Raw genomic sequence first — 19,186 nt, forward strand, 5'->3', positions numbered from 1 at the left:
CAAACGTGCGGTTAAAAAGTCAACAGGAAGCTATTTTAGCGATTTATGCATAATCTATAATGTACATACTATGGAACCTGTTTTGACAATCATAAAACATGATAATAAGTATATAAACTTGTTTGCGCTCGTTTGAATCGATCATTTGCTATATTGAACCGGTTCGGAGCCGAATGTCGCAAAAGTTTGACTTTTGCTTTGACTTCAGTTCTGACCCGTTTTAGTGAGGTATAGATATACCTTAGGACTCTCTTAGGACCAGGTTACATGATGGTATAAACCTCTGTGATCGGTTCATGAGTTACCCGAGTCTTTTGCGCAATTCCGTCATTCGCCTAAAAGTTGACCGTAACGGCCTTTTGAAATTAAAACGAGTATTTCGGACACGTGAACGGACCAAAACCTTGCTTATTAAATTATAAGCATGTCCTTAAAGTTTCACGTCAATCCGAGGTCTAGAATGAGAGTTATGCTAATTAGCGCAATTTAAATAAACTTTTGTAATAAACGGCGCAATTAGCATAACACCTATCTAAACCAAGATTTCGTAACCAAAACTTTTACCCACTGTATTAAAATAATATTTTGGGAATTTTAAAGATTTTTAATAATTTTTACCTCGCTCATAACCTGCGGTTATGGCTACGGTTCGGTAAATACCGAATATGCCCTTTTCGGCCAAAACATGAGTTCTACAAGGTCTTTTGACCCGATTCCAGTTGCTACTGATTTTAAATAATAAATAAAGTATTTTAAGCTTTATAAGCTGTTCGGGAAACTCAGATTTCCTGTAGAACTCGAAAAGCCCTTTTAAAGCCTTTAAAATGACCGAAAAGCCCCTACGGGGCATAATATTAACTTAAACTCGTTACGGGCGTCACGGAAGGTATCCTACTGATACCGCAACCCATTTAAGGCATATTGACTTAGGAAATAAGCGTACGACTCTCATGGTTAACCGTTTCGCCTATTGCGCGCACGGTTCGGCTTATGAAACTAGTTTTCATAATTTAGCCGATACGGGTCAAATAATATCATTTGAACCCCAAAATCCAGAGTGTGAACCATTAACCCATATAAAACAAGTCTCTGAACTTGTTGGGACAGAATCACAATCCATTCTCGGTTTTCGCCTTTTCGCGCGATTAAACCATATCTATATATATCGGAACCAACCGGTCTAGGCTACGGCCATTATAACGACTCGTTAGGATTCTAAGAGGTTAATTAAAACCTTCGTTCCAGATTAGGAGCCCCAGTAAAAGCTATCGGTGATTTAATCCAAATTAAGGAAATATACTTGCAAAGGTAAATACTTTAACTTATTTCCCCTATATGGGCTTGGGTTACGGTATATTAATACCGCTTGATTGAGCATTGTATTCTTCCATCGCTTAGGTGGTTAAATTAAATAATATGATCGGCTCATTTAAACAGTTTTGTATCTTATAAGCCTTTGGGGGGTTTAATGACCGTTGTCCCGGATATCCTTGGCATCATTTTACGAAATGGCCACGACCATCGACATCCCGGTGTAGGCGTACACCCGGTATAAAGTGTCGACATTAAATTAAAAGACGTAGCCGTTGGTTTTTATACTACGGTTTTACGCAATGTGGTGTGTCTATAAATCTTTAACCCGGCACGACCCGGGCTACTGAACGCATAAAAGAACATGTAAAACGTTCACAAGATTTTATTATAATTTTCCCAAGTTATAAAAGAGTTTGTGCCTTGTGCATTCAAATCAATTTTAATAAACATTTTCAAATGTGTCAGTTGAATGTATTTACCAGTGTAAACTGACGTATTTTCCCCAAAAAGATTAAGTGCAGGTGCTAGACGAAATTGGCTGGTATTAGCTGCCTAAGCATCACGAATAGTCTCGCAAACTCGATGCCGTATCTGAATGAACAATATTTATTTATTTTGATCCGTTGTGGATACATTCGACTTCTGTAATACATTTGATATTACAATCAGAGGTTGAAATATATTTATTTATCTTTAAGCTTCCGCTGTGCATTATATAATTGTGTGGTTTGACTATATTGTTGCCAACATCGTCACGGTAATCCCCCACCGGGCCCACCGGTGAGACACGTGGAAATCGGGGTGTGACATTGGGCCATATCATAACCGAAGGGGGAGTTAGTACGGATCCGAAAAAAATAGAAGCGGTCCAACAATGGCCCATTCCGAAAACGGTCAAGCAACTTCGCGGTTTTTTGGGGCTGGCGGGGTATTATCGTCGGTTCATACGTTCATTCGGCATGATTGCACCACCACTCACCGACTTGCTAAAAAAGGATGCGTTTAAATGGGGTGAGGAAGCACAAAATGCATTCGAACGTCTCAAAGGTGCGCTCACGTCAGCACCGGTTTTGACATTGCCCGACCCCGCCAAACAATTTGTGATTGAGACCGATGCCTCGGCCAGAGGAATAGGTGCGGTTCTGATGCAAGAGCGACACCCGGTTTCTTTTTTATCACGAGCATTGTCACCAAGACAGAATGCACTCTCCGTTTATGAGAAGGAGTTATTGGCAATCATGCTAGCGGTAAAACAGTGGCATTACTACCTTATCACCGGACCCTTCATCATTCGCACGGACCAGAAAAGCCTCAAACACCTCCTCACACAAAAGGTTACCACCCCCTTACAACACAAATGGTTAGCGAAGCTTATGGGATATAATTATGCCATTGAGTACAAACAGGGCCGTGAGAATGTGGTAGCCGATGCGCTATCAAGAGTGGAAGGATCAGAATTATTTGTGTCAGCCGTCTCGCAGCTCGAACCGTTGCTGTTAGAGAAGATAATCGAAAGCCAAAAAAAAGATATCGACCTCCAACAGATAGCGAGCAAGATGGCAACGGGTGAAGGGCAGCCCAAATACAAGTGGAACGGCAGGTGGTTGTCTCGTGAAAATCGGATGGTGGTGGGTAACGACATCGCATTAAGGGAGGAAATGGTTAAACTGTGTCACGAGTCACCGGTAGGGGGCCATTCGGGAGTCCGAGCTACAGCGCAAAGGGTAAAGGAATTATTTTTTTGGAAGGGAATTAATAAAATGGTGAGGCGAATTGTCCGTAGGTGCGACGTATGCATGAGGGCTAAAACTGAGAACGTGGCGTCACCAGGTATGATGCAACCGTTACCGATTCCGCAGATGATTTTTTCGGATATCTCGATGGATTTTATTGGGGGGTTACCGAGAGTTAAGGGCAAGGACACCGTATTCGTGGTTGTTGACAGGCTCACGAAGTATGGGCATTTTATGTTATTGGGCCATCCTTATTCGGCTAAGGAGGTCGCACAAGTGTTTTTTGACAACGTGTTCAAGTTGCATGGGTGCTCGAGTTCCATTGTGTCCGACCGTGATCCGATTTTCTTGAGTTCTTTTTGGAAGGAGTTCTTGCATCTCCAAGGTATAGAGGCTAAGTTGTCCACGGCTTACCATCCGCAAACGGACGGCCAGACGGAAGTGGTGAATCGATGCTTGGAGGGTTATTTGAGATGTATGGTTATGGAGCGGCCTCACACATGGGTTAAATGGATAGCGACGGCGGAATGGTGGTATAATACCTCGTTTCATTCATCGTTGGAACGTACCCCCTTTGAAGCTTTATATGGCTACCGACCCCCACTCCACATTCCGTACATTCCAAGGGACGCTGCTGATAACGAGGCGGATGAGGTGATGCGGGATCGGGAGGCGGCTATTGGGGTGCTTAGACAGTCACTGTTGAAGGCCCAAAATAGGATGAAGCAGCAGGCCGATAAATGGAGATCTGAAAGGGAGTTCGAAGCGGGTCAGTGGGTGTATCTCAAGCTCCAGCCATACATGCAGAATTCGTTACGGGTACATCGGCATTCCAAACTTACTCCTAAATATTTTGGGCCGTTTTTTATTACAGAAAAGATTGGGATGGTGGCGTATCGGCTCGATTTACCGGAGGAAGCTCATATCCACCCGGTCTTCCATGTTTCGTTGCTGAAAGGACCGTGTGGACCGCCAGAGAAGGTTATTCCTCTACCTAATGAAGCTCGATTTAATTTGCAACCAGTGGCCGTGCTAGATAAGAAGATGGTTAAACGTGGTAATCGGGCGGCGGTGAAGGTTTTAGTGCAATGGAAGGATCAAGCAACTCAAGACGCTACCTGGGAGTTCTTGGATGATTTGAAGCTGCGTTTCCCGGATTTCAACGACCTCACTTTTGAGGACAAAAGTGGCTAAGGAGGGAGTCTTGATACGATTCAAGTTTTAAGTTTATGTTTTAATTTTAGTTTGCTTGTAACAAGGACCATTATGGCCTTTTTATGTTTTTGTGGGTTTGTTTTGGAACTTTGGTTTGGATTATGTTATTTATTGTGAATGAATCTCTGGAAACAAACATCCAGAAATTTACGTAACCTTCCGTCCTCCTCTAGCTTCTTGCGAAACCCTATCATTTTATAAATAGGGAGTATGCATTTATGGATTTGAAATCAGTCTAACCTCTCAGTTTCTTAGGCCACAGGGTGTGGCTTAATACCACCCCACCACCTCACCAACTATAGCGTCCCGGGGCGCCAACCACCATACCACCGCCGCTAAGAGGGGGGCGCTATAGCCCTTCCGCTAGCGTGCTAGCGAGCAAAAAGGGTGTGCAGGTGGAGCCCACCTCTTTTCAACCAATAAAATCTTTTTTTTTTTAATTTTGTTTAATAGGGGAGCTTTAAACCATTGCATGCAAGTTAAAGGAAGGGGCTTTAAAACCCCCTGTGTGATGTAGCGGTGAGGTGAGGTGGCGTGATAAAGCCCCTAGGGGCTTTTTAACACACCCTGTAGGCTTAATATGCAGTCCAACAAACATGACTTGTGAACTTGGTCATGTCCTCATATTTATAGGGTTGATACAAGTTACATCATTTATTGTAGTTTGTAGGTGAACAACAAGTTCTGTATTTGGAAACAGGGGCGGAGCTACCTTATGCCGGGGGGCAACGCCCGCTAGGGCTTGGCGCGGAAAAATTTGGAAAAATTAGTGTAAATTTTGGAAAAATTTGAGGTTTTTTGGATTTCGTTACGGCTTATTTATAAAACGTTACGGCTTGGCGGATTTTCTAGATCCGCCACTGTTGGAAACTCATTTGGAGTCACAGTGTGGAAATGAGTTTAGAACTAATCGCTCGCCTTAGCCTTACGGGATCAATTTTCCAAAAAGAGTGACCACTAAATAGGAGTAGCGAACAAGTGGGAATATAATTAAAGTTATTTAAACTGAAACCATGCTTTAATTATCTCCTCACTTGTCCACCACTCCTATGTCTCTCTTTAATAAGTAGCGTATATGCATTTTGGATTTGAAGTCAGTCTTGCCCCTCGGTTTCTTAATTTGTAGAAACCAAGTTCTGTATTACTTCATATTTCACGCCGAAATGAGTTTAGAGCTAGTTACTCGCCTTATGGGATTATTTTGCCAGAAGTTGTGACTGGTAGATTCACCAACACTCGTACCTCCAAAGACATCATTGGTCAGGTTCTTTTTTGTTTTGAGATTCTACATATTGTATGCATGTAAATTTTAGAGTAAATTGCTAAAACGTCCCTGAGATTTGGGCATGTTTGTCATTTAAATCAAAAACAACTTTTTTGTACCATATAGTCCTTTACTTTTGGGATTTTTTTGCTATTTTTATCCAAACATCTAATTTGTTTTATTTTTTCTATCAAACATTTGGATAAAAATGGCAAAAAATCCCAAATCCCAATGACGATTTTGGCAAAAAAGTCGGTCGTTTGGATGAAAATGACAAAAAATCCCAAAAGTGAAAGACTGTATGATACAAAAAAAAAATTGTTTTGGATGAAAATGGCAAACATGCACAAACCTTAAGGACGATTTTGGCAATTTACTTTAAATTTTAAGTTCTATTCAAGCATTGTAAACAATCAAGAGTGTATCTTTGACTCTTTGTAAGCTTTATTGTCTTGTTGATTACAGGTGAACTTTTAGCTTTTCCTAAGCTCATTCCACCTTCCTTATGGTACCTGAACTACCAAAGATATCAAAACCTATATTTTCTTCTGATGTTTATATTTGTGTTAAACTTCTGCTCAATTTTTAGTCGGTAAGGCGTTTTAGGAACCTGCACGTACAAGTACTTGAACACGAAATTAATACAACTAGACCGTATCAATACCATTACAGCATTACAGCTGAACTCGCCTCAAAATGATAAATTGTATAGTGATTCATAAGAGCTCGACAAGCTCGGCTCATCAAGCTAGTAGGCCTGGATGGTGAAACAAGTTAAGTCGACTAAACAGAAATAGGCTTCTAGAGTTCTTTTTGACAAACTGGATCAACACAGTGACATAACCCATTGAAGAGGTCACAATACACTCTTTGATAAATGCTCATGATGCCATTGAAGCCCGTTCTCCATTTTCGGACCCTTGTCTCATGTTGCAGCGCTCAACAATCTTAGTGAAATCCTCGAGACTTAGCTGCCACCAGGAACAGAAAGGTTTATAAAATAGCAAAGGTGGGTGATTTAGAAGAATATTATTAATACAGTACGATGAAGTGCTAACCTTCCCATCTCCATCACTATCAAAGAAATGAATCATATGCTCCATCTCATCATCGTTCCATGTAAAATCATGTGACGCTGCTGCTCTCTGCAAGTCGCGTAAATTTATCCCCCCTTTGCCTGCTTCTGCGATAACAAGTGTCCATTTAGCAATTCCTTTTTAGGGCAAGAAGTTATATATATAAAAAATACAAGGTGAACGTAATTTGATGTGAAAAAAAAAGACGAGAATACCCTTTATTGCAAAGAAAAGATGGTAAATCTGGTAGCTTTCTCATTTGTCAGTTCAACAGAGAATAAACTATTGGACTTTGACAAAAGATATAACAGTAAAAACTAATTTGAGAAATTACCGTCGAACTGGAAGAAGTGTAATATCAACTCATCCTCAGTCATTTGCACTCGACTTGTGAACTATTTGCCATGATCAAATCAAAGAAGTTCAATAACAAGCAAAGTAAGATTGTATATAAGTAAATATGCCAGCTGCCCAAAAAACAATTACCAGGTTTTTCCTCTTCCGTTTCCCAGAATCATCCTTACGTACACTCTGCTTTCTTTCAACATTTGACGCATTTGCATCAGATCTTTGAGGCGGCGTTTTGCTCTCTATATCCAAAAATCCCAGTGAATCTTGTAGAGAAAGAGCAATGGCCTGAATCAATAGGGTTGACTATTTGGTTATGAATCTTTAGACGAATGAGAAGCACACATTCATGCAAACAAAGAGAAATTTACCTTCATTAAAGCTTCATCATCATCTACAACATTTGAGGTGCCTGAAAGCTTTGAAACTTTCTTGCTAGGTGTTGAGTTCTTATGTTTTGGCTACAAACAAGTGAAAAAAGATTGAAAATTTACAGTAAGAGAGATCGCCGTTTTAAACTGTTATGGACTTCTCTTTCATTGAAAAGTTAAACAGAAGAATATGTGTTTTTCTTGCAATAACATATCACACATAATGTTTCAAAAATCAACTGCTCATAGTGATAAGACAGTAAGGTAACTTATTTTAGAAATCTTTAGCTAATGCAGCGTCGCTACACAGGTGTTTAGATGTGCATAAGAAGTCAATCAATCAATCAATCGTACCCAATAAATCCTACAAATAGCAAAGCTATTGGTAGGGTCTGGGGAGGGTGAGATGTAGGCACACCTTACCTCTATCCCTAGGGATAGAGAGGCTGCTTGCTGCTTCCAGAGAGACCCTCGACACCAAAGACATATAGTAGAAGAGCGAGAAACTAAACATATCTTTAAAAAGAGCAATACTAAATAACGAAAGAAGTGGTGGATAGGTAACATATATGAAAAAACACAATCAATGCAAAATCCGCCTAGACCATAAAGAAACGCTGAACATATGCCCCAATGTTCAGACCTAATGAATGTACTCCTAAAAGTCTTTAACCTTACTCCTACATCTCCATAGACCCCTATCCTGGACCATGTCCTCAGAGAGGTGTAACTCTAGCAAATCTTTCCTAATCCGCTCATCCCAAGTCAACTTGGGCCTACCTCGACTCCTCCTCCCTTCCACAGTTAAGCCTTCTACTGCTCTAACTGGTGTTGTCAATTGCTTCCTCTTCACATGCCCAGACCATCTCAATCAATTAGTTCTCGGAAACCAATCATTGAAGCAAATGTAACGCTACCAAACTATCTAGAGGTTTTAATCAACTGATTTCTGATCAACCATATGCCAATCAATCGCGTGGCATTAATCACTTCGAAAATACATATCCAACCACCCAATGACTCTACCACATGCGTGCATCACAAATATCGACAAAATACAAGCTCCTAAAGAACTATCAGAACACAAGAATAACTTAAAGCTTAGGGCATACTACATCATTTCTAGTAGTTACACTTCAAAATTTTAGTTCATACATATTTACTTCTAAATGCATAAAAGATATCAATTTTCTAAACAAATTGATCACCATAGTCGTATTCATCCATATGAATAATATGATGATAATAAATCCAATATACTACTTATACAAAAAAAAAAAAAAAAAAAAACATCTTTTTAACTGTTTTTGTGCAAGAGTGAAACTACCCAAATGTAAACAACTACCTTCCATCGAGACACACAAACCTCATCTTCGTTATCCGACCCGCTCGAAGAACTTGATTCCTCATCAATGGCAGATGGCTTATACTCCTCATCATCATCTTCCAACCCAACCTTCTTTTTGCCTTTTCCCTTCTTCTGGTTTTGTGAAATCGGAATCGAACCCATGAAAGAAGACGCCATTTTATCCAAACCCATTGCTTTCATTCTCGCTTTGTTCTCTTCGATTCGTTTCATCCTCTGTTTCTCGTACTCTGTCATTTTCTCTGATCCCCTGTTGACTTTGAATTTTCTCCGTGGTGTTGTGGAGGCTGCTGCTTCGGTTTCTGAGTCTGAATGATCTGATTGCGGCATGTTTTTGGTGGATTTGTGTGTGTTGAATTGGTTGAATATTGTAGGGGGATTGATTGATTTGGGGGATTTTGATTTTAGGGTTTTATAGGTGTTGGGATAAACGCGGGAAATTAACCGGCATTAGAATAGAAAGGGGGTGTTTGGGGTTCGACAAGGGGGTGTTTGGCACCCTTGCCCCATAGCGTCGCAAGAGGCAACCGACTCACGATTGTAAAGCCAAGCTAAGACTATGGGGGTGTGGAGGGGCTTGGTTGGGGGCATTGTTCGACACGTGGCGAGGTGAGATCCATAACATAATACTCAAAAACTAGGGGTGTGGTGTGGCTTAGCTTGGCGTGGCGAGCCATGTGGATTTTTTTTATTTATCTTTTTTGTTTAAACTATTTAAAATTTCACCCAGCCAGCCATGTCACCCAGCCCCTGCCCCACGCCAGGCTCAATTCCCATGCTAAAGGGAGAACGCTATGTCCAACGCCAACCCGGGGGGAGCAGCGGCGTTAAATGGCCAAAACGCCAAAAAGCAACGCTCCACACCCCAAAGCCTAAGAGATGGGGGTTGGATTGCTATCTCTGCCTCATGTATGTTTATGTCTGTGGGCTGCCACCCAAAGTGTTTACCTACGTGGAGTTCGAGCGCGGGTCTTCACCGGAAATCCCAAGAGGCCAACCGCTAGGTGACCTTAGTAAACCAATTTTATGTTTTCTAAATCAATTTTATGATATTTATATGCCATTTCAGGATTATCTTATGCACGTCGAATATCAAGTACACTTTATTCTATAAAGAAAAATGTTGTACAGATATTTGAGAAAAAAACATCTACATTTGAAAGGGTAAAAAAAGAGGGTCCAAGCATAAAACCATATATTTATTTATTGGAAAAGAATATTAGAACAACTTATGATATGTTGGAAAGGAAATTGTAAGTTCTTTTTTTCTTTATACTTAACACATATATCCTTCAAGAATAATATCTAAAGATTGATGATTAACACATATATCCTTCAAGAAATATATATATCTGTCTATTGTATGATTAAACTCTCAATTTTTTTTATAAAGATTGATGATACGTTTTTCTACACACTTTCATACTACTAGCCACTAGGTTATAAGTCCTTTGGTAACCACTAACCACGTCTATAGTATTGATTTGAAGGTAATAGAGTTCAACCGTCAAAATGCACACATTGTTCCACACAATATCTCTCTATATAACAACTAAACATAACAACCGTAATGTGGCTTATTGTGTCAATTTGTAAGTCGTTAAAATGGAAATAGTAATATTGTTGAACAAATGCATCCTACGTTCGTGATTCAAATATTTACTAGCTTGTCATTACTTATTTTTTCATCTCAAGCCATCTGTAGTGGTCCACAACTAATGTGTGATCACCGCCTACGACACCTTCTGCTCTCCACATCGTGGTTGAAATCACAATTGTTTCCCCCCGCCTTCAACGCCACACCGACGCGGTGTACACGCCCCAAAAACTGCAAAAGCGCCTCCTCCTGGGCAAGGAATTGAATTCCTCCACCGTTCCTAAGCATGAAGTGCTACACATGTTCTCCTCGATTAGTTTCCACAAAACCAAACCCCTTTTGTTGAAGGCATGTCATTTCTAGCTTTTCAAAGAAGACAAAAGGTCGTCTAAGAATAGTGCCTACAATGCTTTCTTGAACTATATAATTAAGAATCGTGAATATAAACTACGTATAGATGTTTCAAAGAGACATGATGTGATTGTAAAATATCTTTCTGCTATCTAGAAGTGGGGGTGTGCATAGATCGGTTTAGGTTGGTTTTGGCCAAAACCATAACCATAACCAATCGATTGTGACGGTTTTAGTTATTCGGTTCTGATGGTTATAGTAGGTCGGTCATGGTCGGTTAACCGTGAATTGGGCCTAGCTAAAAATAACTCAACACAGTATATAATTATACATTATTTGGGTCGAAAGTTTGGACTTGAAATTTGTGACAATGACAATGAAATAACTTGTTATTACACATTTATATATATTACTATATTACATAACATAAAAATACATATCATCTATTATATTAATAGCGATTATTGTCGAATATTCAAAGAAAATGATATGATATAATTTATAAATTTAAACAAACGTTCAACAAATACGATATGATACAATCGATAAAATTACACAAACGTTCAACCAAAAAACATCAAATATTGAAAAAATAATGAAAAGTCCAAGTCTGCCAAATATTTTACTATATGTCGGTTCAGTTAAGACGGGTATAGGAACATCAATGATCATAATCGACCCCATACTTTTAGTTTTCAGAAAAATAGTCATATCACCCATTGGTTTGATTTTTTGAGCTCGATTCTTTTACACAACCCTATCTAAAAGTGAAAAGTTCAAATAAAACAAACTATAGAAATGAAAGTCTTTAAGTTACTATGTATACATAGGTGGTATTTGACATTCCTTATTTTCTCTCAACTTTTAACTTATTGGCTTTTATAAGTTAATAAGTTGTTGCAATAGTGTTTGGGAAATAGAAAAGCACTTTTAAAATGACTTATATTTTACCCTTGAGAAGGAGCTTTTTGAGAAGTCAAGATTCCTGACTTCTCAAGCCCTAAAAGTCCTTATGTAAACAAATTCCCCATAAAGCCCTCACTTCTGCCGCAGACAATTACCCAGCAATTACTACCCAACAACCATCCTCTCCAACTTTTTTTTGAACGGCATCATCCTCTCCAACTACCCAGCAATTATACTCCATCAATTACACCAGACCTGTTCATACATCTGCTCTGTTCATCCGCAAAAATAGTAAAATTGATTGTCGATGGAATGTTCTGTTCATCTGCGCCAACATCCTCATTCATCATTAATCTTCAATTTCTCCAACTACTCATCTCTGTTCTCATTGATCTTCAATTACTCCCCCATCTACCACCCCCTATATCTACCAACAAAAACATCAAACTCGGGACATCAGCAACGTAGCGACATCAACAGCTTACCAGCGATCAGTTGCAAGCGACTTCAGCCCTTCTTCTTCCACATTCCAACAGGTTCTTTTGATTAACAGTTTTCCTTCTATAGTTGCAAACATATATCTGTTGTTGTATTTACTTACTGTGGGATTATTGGTCAAAATCATTGAATCGAAGATTAGTTCATTTACTGTTGTTGTATTTACTTACTGTGGGATTATTGGTCAAAATCATTGAATCGAAGATTAGTTCATTTACTGTTGTTGTATTTACTTACTGTGGGATTATTGGTCAAAATCATTGATCATATAAGTATATATAACCTTGTTGCTGCTGTTGCCGTTTCTTATGTTTAAATTATATTAACTGATGTTTATCGGCATTCAGTAAATGGATGAAATCGGCCAAAAAGTCGTTGATTGTGAAACATCATCTAACAAGAATAAATCGAGATTATTGTGGGATGATTTTACGTTCAAGCAGTTTGTCGATGCACGCTTGCTTGAATATAGAAGAGGGAATAGACCTGGTACAAGCTTTAGTAAGGTCGGGTGGGCGAATATAATAAACACTATGTGTGAGAAAACAGGCAAAACCTTTGAAAGAAAGCAAGTAACAAACAAATGGGACAGCATGAAAAAAGAATGGAAGCTTTATGATCGCTTGATGAGGCTTGAAACTGGGATTGGTGGGACGAGAAGCTTCATCGATGCATCGCCCGAGTGGCGGGATGAGAAAGTAAAGGTATGTTTTACTTTTACATATAGTTGAGAGTTTTTTAGTGGTGATTTAATTGATCGTATGAGCTTAACTAACTGTAAAAGTTTTTCATTTTGGGCAGTGGTGAAGTCACTGTAAAAGTATACCATATGGGTTTGAAAAAATCAAGAAGTTTTTGTACACTAGGCACAAAATTTATTGGCGCTATTGATGGAACACATGTGAGGGCATCGGTTCGATTGAAGGACCAAACGAAGTACATTGGTCGAAAGGGATATGCGACACAAAATAGAATGGTCGTTTGTGATTTTAACATGTGCTTTACATTCGTATGGGCTGGATGGGAGGGTAGTGCACACGACACCAGAATCTTCAATGAAGCCTTACGGAGGCCGGAGCTTCTATTTCCACATCCAACGGGTGGTTAGTATAAAGCATTTTTTTATGTTATTAATACTTGTTTGAAATGACTAACAAATGTTTGTTATATTTGTAGACAAATATTACGTTGTTGATGCTGGATACCCAAATACTAAAGGGTATCTTGCTCCATACAAAGGTCAAACCATTCGTTATCATATACCAGAATTTCAACGTGGACAGAGTAGTGCTATGCGTGCTCCTCGCGGACCAAAAGAGACATTTAACTATCACCACTCGTCATTGCGGAATATCATTGAACGAACCTTTGGAGTATGGAAAGCTAGGTGGGCATTGTTGAGAGATATGCATGTTAATTACACATACGAGCACCAAGTGAGTATTGTGATAACATCGATGGCGATCCATAACTTTGTCAAAAAGTGTGGTATGTTTGATGAAGCATTTAACACAACCCAACAAGAATCTTACAATCCCCGCAGTACTAGTGATGAACTTCATGAAGAAGTTCCGTCTACAAATCGTACGGATAATGATGGTATGTATATGGCAGCGATAAGAGATGTGATTGCGCAAGATATAATGGAATCACGAAGAAGAACATAGTATGACATTAGTTTGTTATTCTTGTGCATTTTTTTCGTGTTTTTTTAGCAATCTGAATGTAATATTATTATGTTCTAATTATGAAATTTTAAATTATATGTAAACAAATTTTATGTTATATATTTCATGAAGTTGTTTTTCAATATGCAAGAGCCATGAAGTTGTTTTTCAATATGCAAGAGAGAAAAAAAAATTAAATAAGCTAAACCAAACACTTTTTAAAGGATGTCCTTTTTTGGTCATTATACATGAATAAGTTAAACCAAACACCGTTTAAAAAAACTACTTATTGACTTATTGGCTCATAAGCTAAGCTAACCCAAACACTTTTTTAAAAATTCCTTTTCAAAAAGTCATAAGTTAATAAGTGCTTCTCACAAAAGGTCCTTTTTAACTTAAATAAGCTAACCCAAACACTATATAATCTAAAAGTGAAGAGTTCAAATAAAACAAACTATAGAAATGAAAGTCTTTAAGTTACTATGTATACATAATGAAAAGAATGACTAAAAAACAGAAGTTTTATATGAAATGAAAGGAAATTACTAGTAGATTGCATGATACCCAGAAACTGAACATCAGAAAAAAAAAAAAAAAAAAGGGAGAAATCATTAAATGAAGACCGATTGAATAATGTGACACCAAATAATGTCACCGAATATGACGTGTACGTTTATCCATCCATAACCAATTTTTTATCATTATTATTTTTAATTAATTAAAACTAGAATAGAAAATAGAATTAGAATACCGTGGAGGCTACACAAAACCCTCATCTTCAATTATATAATAATCACTCAATCCACAACACAATTCAAATTCATTCTCTTCAATCCAATCCAATTCAATCCAAACACGCAACCTCTTCTCCCCAATTCTTGCTAAACCGTTTCTGAATCCGATACGATTTCAACAACCAAACCCTAAGTTTCCGATTCATTTCAGCCTTCAGTTCGTTGATAAACTGTAAGTATTAATATCATCTCCAATTGTTAGGATTTTATCACTTCATAATTCAAGTAATTGAATCGGTATACTTGTAATTGATTTTGATTACTTCGTCTTATTGTTGTTCTTCATTGAATTGAGCTAGCTTTTGTAACTGATTGATACCTTCCGTATTGAAATTGTTGTGGAAATTAGGTTTTGTGTGGGTTTTTTTATCGTTCTTTTTTAATGATCAGATGTTGGTAGATTAAAGCTTGATTTTTAAGAGTATTTAGATTGTTTAATTCATGTGGATGTGTTTTGTTCTTAGATTATCAAGTCAACGGATTGACTAATCGGTCTATTCTACAGAATTTTGTTATTTCTTAGGGTTAATTTGCGATATTTATTACAATTTAGTATCTAATACCTGCTTGATTTTGTTGATAAGTTTTGATGTTGAAGCCATTTTTTTAATTAGCAGTTATTGAAAAACAATGGCTAAAGGTGGCTTCAAGCAAGAACATGAATTCTGTAAGTTCTTTCATGTTTCATGACAAAATTTTTTAATCCATGATTAATCAAATCAAGTCACGTATTAGCGCGGTTAATTGGTTATTATGTGTTTAAAAATGTTAACTTTTGTGTGTGTTTTGATTGTTACTTTTTCAGCAAAGAGGCATGCTGAGGCTTCAAGGATCAGGGAGAAATATCCTGATAGAATTCCGGTATTGAATTCTTTTCAAATCTCATTTGTCAATCTGTATTTATCAACGGATGTTAAACGCATAGTTGTTAATAGCGAATAGCGACAAGGGACCTATATGCTACATAGCGAATAGCGACAAATAGGAACCGCTATTTTATATATAGCGATACACTAGAAAAATAAATTTGAAATTTTTTATATGTATAATATATCAAAATACCTTGGTATATATGCTATTTTACATGTATATTTAACAAAAACCTATAAATCCAGCTATTTTATAGCTATATCTAATTGCTATTTACATAAAAAAAAAACTAACTGTATGCACGCTATTGGTCGCTATGACCCAAATAGCGACACTTGGTCGCTTCGCCACATAGCGCGCTTTAGCGGTCGCTATAGCTGCCATTGACAACTATGGTTAAACGAAGTAAATATTTACAACTAACTACATAAGTTGTTGATTGATTATTAGTGCAATGCAATGTCTATGTTTACACTTGTTTGAGCTGTCACACAGAACATATACAAGTTTGTTCCATGTCTTATATTTGTGTATTTTACTTAAAGGTGATTGTGGAGAAGGCTGAAAAAAGCGACATTCCTAACATTGACAAGAAGAAGTAAGTTTGTGTCTTTACTGTAGTAAACTAGTAACCTTGGTTAGGAAGAAACTAGCGAATAGTTAAGAAATTTTTCATTGATTCGTGCAGATACCTTGTCCCTGCTGATCTTACTGTTGGGCAGTTTGTGTACGTGATACGTAAACGAATCAAGCTGAGCGCAGAAAAAGCTATTTTTATTTTCGTGGAGAACGTCCTTCCACCTACTGGTATTGTTACAACCTTTATGTATTTCATTTAACTGCCCAAATGCCATATGCTTTTGAGCCATGTTCGATGTTGGTTGGTTCTCGCTTATCGCATTACTAGTGTTTCTATATTGGACCCTCCTATGTTGTCGTTCTATACAAAACTAATTTTAAGTAGAGAACTACATAAACAACACTTGTATATGTGATTTTGATTTTTTTATGTATTTGTAGGTGCAATAATGTCTACAATTTATGATGAGAAGAAGGATGAAGATGGATTCCTCTATGTTACCTACAGTGGGGAGAACACATTCGGGTCTGATCGTTAGTGAAGTTCTTGTCAATATGACGCTAAGTGTTTGCCTTTGCTGATAATGATTCTTATTTTCTGTATAGCTGTTTAGTAAATATTCTCTACAAAATTGTTGAATTCTATCCAGTTAATCAATAACACAGTTTCGTTCAGATTCTTTTGTCGAATATGTTTGTTTTTGGATTGTTTAAGGTGTTCTCTTATACACTGATCCGTCCAGGCGAGTTTTCAGGTTATATTTTGGTTGGTTTTAGCTTGTTTCTGGCTTGCCTGAACCAATATCAGTCAGTCGATATTTTTTTTGCTAGCTCTTCATAACCCAAGAGTTTGTACTACTTTTGTTTTACAAAACCGAACTTGTAACACTTTTAGCGACGTTCTTGGTCATCCTCATTTGTCGGGCGCCCCATTTGTGATGCTTTAAGAAGATGTGCATCTGACATAGGCTGGCTGAGGGTGATGTTACCAGTGTGATAAGATGATGTAGGAGAGTCGAGCTGAAGTGGGTTTCGTTTTTCATGGTTGTGCTAAATGTACCACTTTCTTAGGTTCTTACATTATCGGTGTGACAGATGACGTAAAGGGTGTTGAATTGGAATGAGTTTTGGTTTTCATGTTTCTCGATGTAACCAGTAAACGAACCAAAAGTCTGTGATCTGTTTGGTGGAAAATTCGTTTATGTTCATTTATTTAATAAAGCTGTACGTTTATGTTCGTTTGTTTATATACTCGAGTTATTGGTAAACTAATTGGCCATCTTCCATCATCCCATCATCCGTGAACAAAAAAAAAAAAACACTCATTTTCTTCGTTTACATAATAAACGGTTGTTCGTTTATGTTTGTACATTCATGTACGTTCGTTTAGAATATTAAAGAAAGAACACAAACCCAAACACAAAAACGTCCAGTCTGTTTAAGTGTCGGTTCGAAAGAAACTCGTACATTCTACAATTGAGTTAAAATAATTGTGTAAACAAATCGAACGAAAATAATTTAGAAACAAACTGGAAATAGAGTAGAGTCGGCAAAGTAAATGAATAATATGTAGTTTCTTTTTAAATAAAAATCTTGAAAATGGATTGTGTAAATTGCAAATGTATCCAAAAGGTGGAAAAGGGAAAAAAATACGAAAGTATAAAAGTTTTTTTTAAATACTTAAACGAGTTAACAAGTCAATCTGTTTTATACATGCCAACTCGAACCAATCTGTTTTTTATAACATGTCAACCCAAACATTGCTCGTTTTCTAAACGAGTTGTGTTAGTCGACCCAAAACTTGTTTTTTTTGTTTTTGTTTACCGCCCCTATTAAATAGTGAATAACAACTCTTTGTTGAAGGCGAAAGTGGAGATAAATGGATATGTTTTTCTTATAAATAAAGTATTTATATCTCTTAATTTATTTACTTTAGCTAACAAAATTATATGCTTTTTAGATCTAGTGAATGTATCGACAATAGGAATGCTAGGTGTGATCAACATAATAGAAATGTTGATTATTTCGAAATACAGGCATATTGAAATTTGTTTAATTATTTAGTTAATTACTCCTGATTGATCGGACAAATGGCTTTGGCACGGGGAAACTCATGGCACATTCTCGTTAAAGTCTATTAGAACTTAAAAGTGTAATTAACCACCATAATAGCTCAATTATTCATTGACTAGAACAGTCTTTTAAGAGACATGGTGTAGTGGTAAGATGTCTCCCCTCTATCTAAGAAGTGAAGATTTGAAATCCTATAAGGCCTATATATATAAGCATCATTTAGGATTTTAGTAGTTGGTTAGTTTTTATTAAAAAAAACTTCGATCGGAACAAGTGCCCCCCATTAAAGGTGAATGTGTTCAGATGGAAGTCCGAGATGGAGAGACTTCCGACCCTAGTCCCATCAACAACAAAAAAAAATATTGGTGTGGGCGATACATTTTGCCCGTCACGTTGTGAATTCCCTGATACAACAAAACATGTGCCCATCTTGTGTTCAGTTGCCAATACAATGTGGGAAATTACTAACTACATGTTGGGTTTTATGGAGATCCAAAACTAAAATAAGTTTTTACCAACAAAACTCCTTTAATCAATAAAATCATCAAAGATGTCAACATTCTTGGTTTCTTACGGGTAAAAAGCAAGTAACGTCTAGTCACTTTTAGTTAGGAGTGTTAACGAACCGTTCGGCAGAAAGTTCGTTTATGTTCGTTCGTTTAATAAACGAACGAACATGAACAAGAAAGTTCGTTCGATTAGTTAAACGAACGAACATGAAGAGAGGTCTCGTCCGTTCGTTTAATAAACGAACGAACATGAACAAGAAATTTCGTTCGATTAGCTAAATGAACGAACATGAAGAGAGGTCTCGTTCGTTCAATTGTGTTCGTGAACGTTTCGTAAGGTGTTCGTGAACATTCGTTCATTTGCCTTCCTGTGTTTGTGTTTTAATTAAAGGTTTTTGTATTTTTATATATTTTATCTATACTTTTTATATTATCTAACTTTTATTTATTTTATTATTCTAACAATCAAACTAAAAAACCCTATTTCACCCTCTTTATGCACCATTTCTATTACATTGACGAATACGATCAACCTCAGTTCCACAATAAGAGATTCAAGTTCTGGTGTTACTCTCTGAGCCATCCACCTTTATCCTTCGTTGCGTTCGCCAAATTTATTTGTGTCCGTGAGCACGCTCATTTCCTTAATGAACGA

The 19,186-nt window shown here is 37.4% G+C and overlaps 4 protein-coding genes across 7 annotated transcripts; 3 read left to right on the forward strand and 1 right to left on the reverse strand.

Annotated features, from left to right (window-relative positions):
• Positions 1–6,149: 6,149 nt before the first annotated feature.
• On the reverse strand, positions 6,150–9,278 carry LOC110930601 (centrin-4). Of its 3 annotated transcripts, none has more exons than XM_022173934.2 (6): positions 8,667–9,278; positions 7,322–7,411; positions 7,089–7,238; positions 6,937–6,997; positions 6,585–6,703; positions 6,150–6,497 (listed from the first exon to the last, which is right to left on the reverse strand). In XM_022173934.2, the coding sequence occupies exons 1-6, from the start codon at positions 9,015–9,017 to the stop codon at positions 6,408–6,410; spliced, it is 861 nt and encodes a 286-aa protein (XP_022029626.1). In that variant the 5' UTR covers positions 9,018–9,278; the 3' UTR covers positions 6,150–6,407. The 3 variants fall into 3 exon arrangements, with proteins under 3 accessions (XP_022029626.1, XP_022029627.1, XP_022029625.1); XM_022173935.2 differs by having other exon boundaries at positions 6,585–6,709; positions 8,688–9,277; XM_022173933.2 differs by having other exon boundaries at positions 6,585–6,709; positions 8,667–9,273.
• Positions 9,279–12,389: 3,111 nt separating this feature from the next.
• On the forward strand, positions 12,390–12,846 carry LOC110932515 (L10-interacting MYB domain-containing protein-like). The gene is made up of 2 exons (XM_022175843.1): positions 12,390–12,743; positions 12,841–12,846. Exons 1-2 carry the CDS (start codon positions 12,390–12,392, stop codon positions 12,844–12,846), a joined length of 360 nt encoding a protein of 119 aa, XP_022031535.1.
• LOC110928278 (putative nuclease HARBI1) lies at positions 12,450–13,824 on the forward strand. Its single transcript, XM_022171370.2, has 3 exons — positions 12,450–12,743; positions 12,841–13,142; positions 13,216–13,824. Exons 2-3 carry the CDS (start codon positions 12,869–12,871, stop codon positions 13,704–13,706), a joined length of 765 nt encoding a protein of 254 aa, XP_022027062.2. The 5' UTR covers positions 12,450–12,743; positions 12,841–12,868; the 3' UTR covers positions 13,707–13,824.
• A 599-nt stretch (positions 13,825–14,423) lies between these two features.
• On the forward strand, positions 14,424–16,639 carry LOC110930600 (autophagy-related protein 8f). Of its 2 annotated transcripts, none has more exons than XM_022173931.2 (6): positions 14,424–14,672; positions 15,118–15,167; positions 15,306–15,361; positions 15,916–15,968; positions 16,059–16,177; positions 16,391–16,639. In XM_022173931.2, the coding sequence occupies exons 2-6, from the start codon at positions 15,131–15,133 to the stop codon at positions 16,486–16,488; spliced, it is 363 nt and encodes a 120-aa protein (XP_022029623.1). In that variant the 5' UTR covers positions 14,424–14,672; positions 15,118–15,130; the 3' UTR covers positions 16,489–16,639. The 2 variants fall into 2 exon arrangements, with proteins under 2 accessions (XP_022029623.1, XP_022029624.1); XM_022173932.2 differs by having other exon boundaries at positions 14,428–14,672; positions 15,115–15,167.
• The last annotated feature ends 2,547 nt before the right edge of the window (positions 16,640–19,186 follow it).

Source organism: Helianthus annuus, chromosome 16 (genome assembly GCF_002127325.2).
Source record: "Helianthus annuus cultivar XRQ/B chromosome 16, HanXRQr2.0-SUNRISE, whole genome shotgun sequence".
NCBI lineage: Eukaryota > Viridiplantae > Streptophyta > Magnoliopsida > Asterales > Asteraceae > Helianthus > Helianthus annuus.

What these genes read in the sequence shown, in the direction of transcription:
- LOC110930601 (XM_022173933.2), bottom strand. Translation starts at nt 9,017, where the DNA reads ATGCCGCAATCAGATCATTCAGACTCAGAAACCGAAGCAGCAGCCTCC. An exon ending in ATGATGAAGCTTTAATGAAG is followed by an intron (nt 7,239 to 7,321) that starts GTAAATTTCTCT and finishes CTATTGATTCAG; the next exon opens with GCCATTGCTCTTTCTCTACA. An exon ending in ATAGTGATGGAGATGGGAAG is followed by an intron (nt 6,498 to 6,584) that starts GTTAGCACTTCA and finishes TCCTGGTGGCAG; the next exon opens with CTAAGTCTCGAGGATTTCAC.
- LOC110930600 (XM_022173931.2), top strand. Translation starts at nt 15,131, where the DNA reads ATGGCTAAAGGTGGCTTCAAGCAAGAACATGAATTCT. An exon ending in CAAGCAAGAACATGAATTCT is followed by an intron (nt 15,168 to 15,305) that starts GTAAGTTCTTTC and finishes TTACTTTTTCAG; the next exon opens with CAAAGAGGCATGCTGAGGCT. An exon ending in GAACGTCCTTCCACCTACTG is followed by an intron (nt 16,178 to 16,390) that starts GTATTGTTACAA and finishes ATGTATTTGTAG; the next exon opens with GTGCAATAATGTCTACAATT.
- LOC110928278 (XM_022171370.2), top strand. Translation starts at nt 12,869, where the DNA reads ATGGGTTTGAAAAAATCAAGAAGTTTTTGTACACTAGGCACAAAATTT. An exon ending in ATTTCCACATCCAACGGGTG is followed by an intron (nt 13,143 to 13,215) that starts GTTAGTATAAAG and finishes TTATATTTGTAG; the next exon opens with ACAAATATTACGTTGTTGAT.
- LOC110932515 (XM_022175843.1), top strand. Translation starts at nt 12,390, where the DNA reads ATGGATGAAATCGGCCAAAAAGTCGTTGATTGTGAAACATCATCTAAC.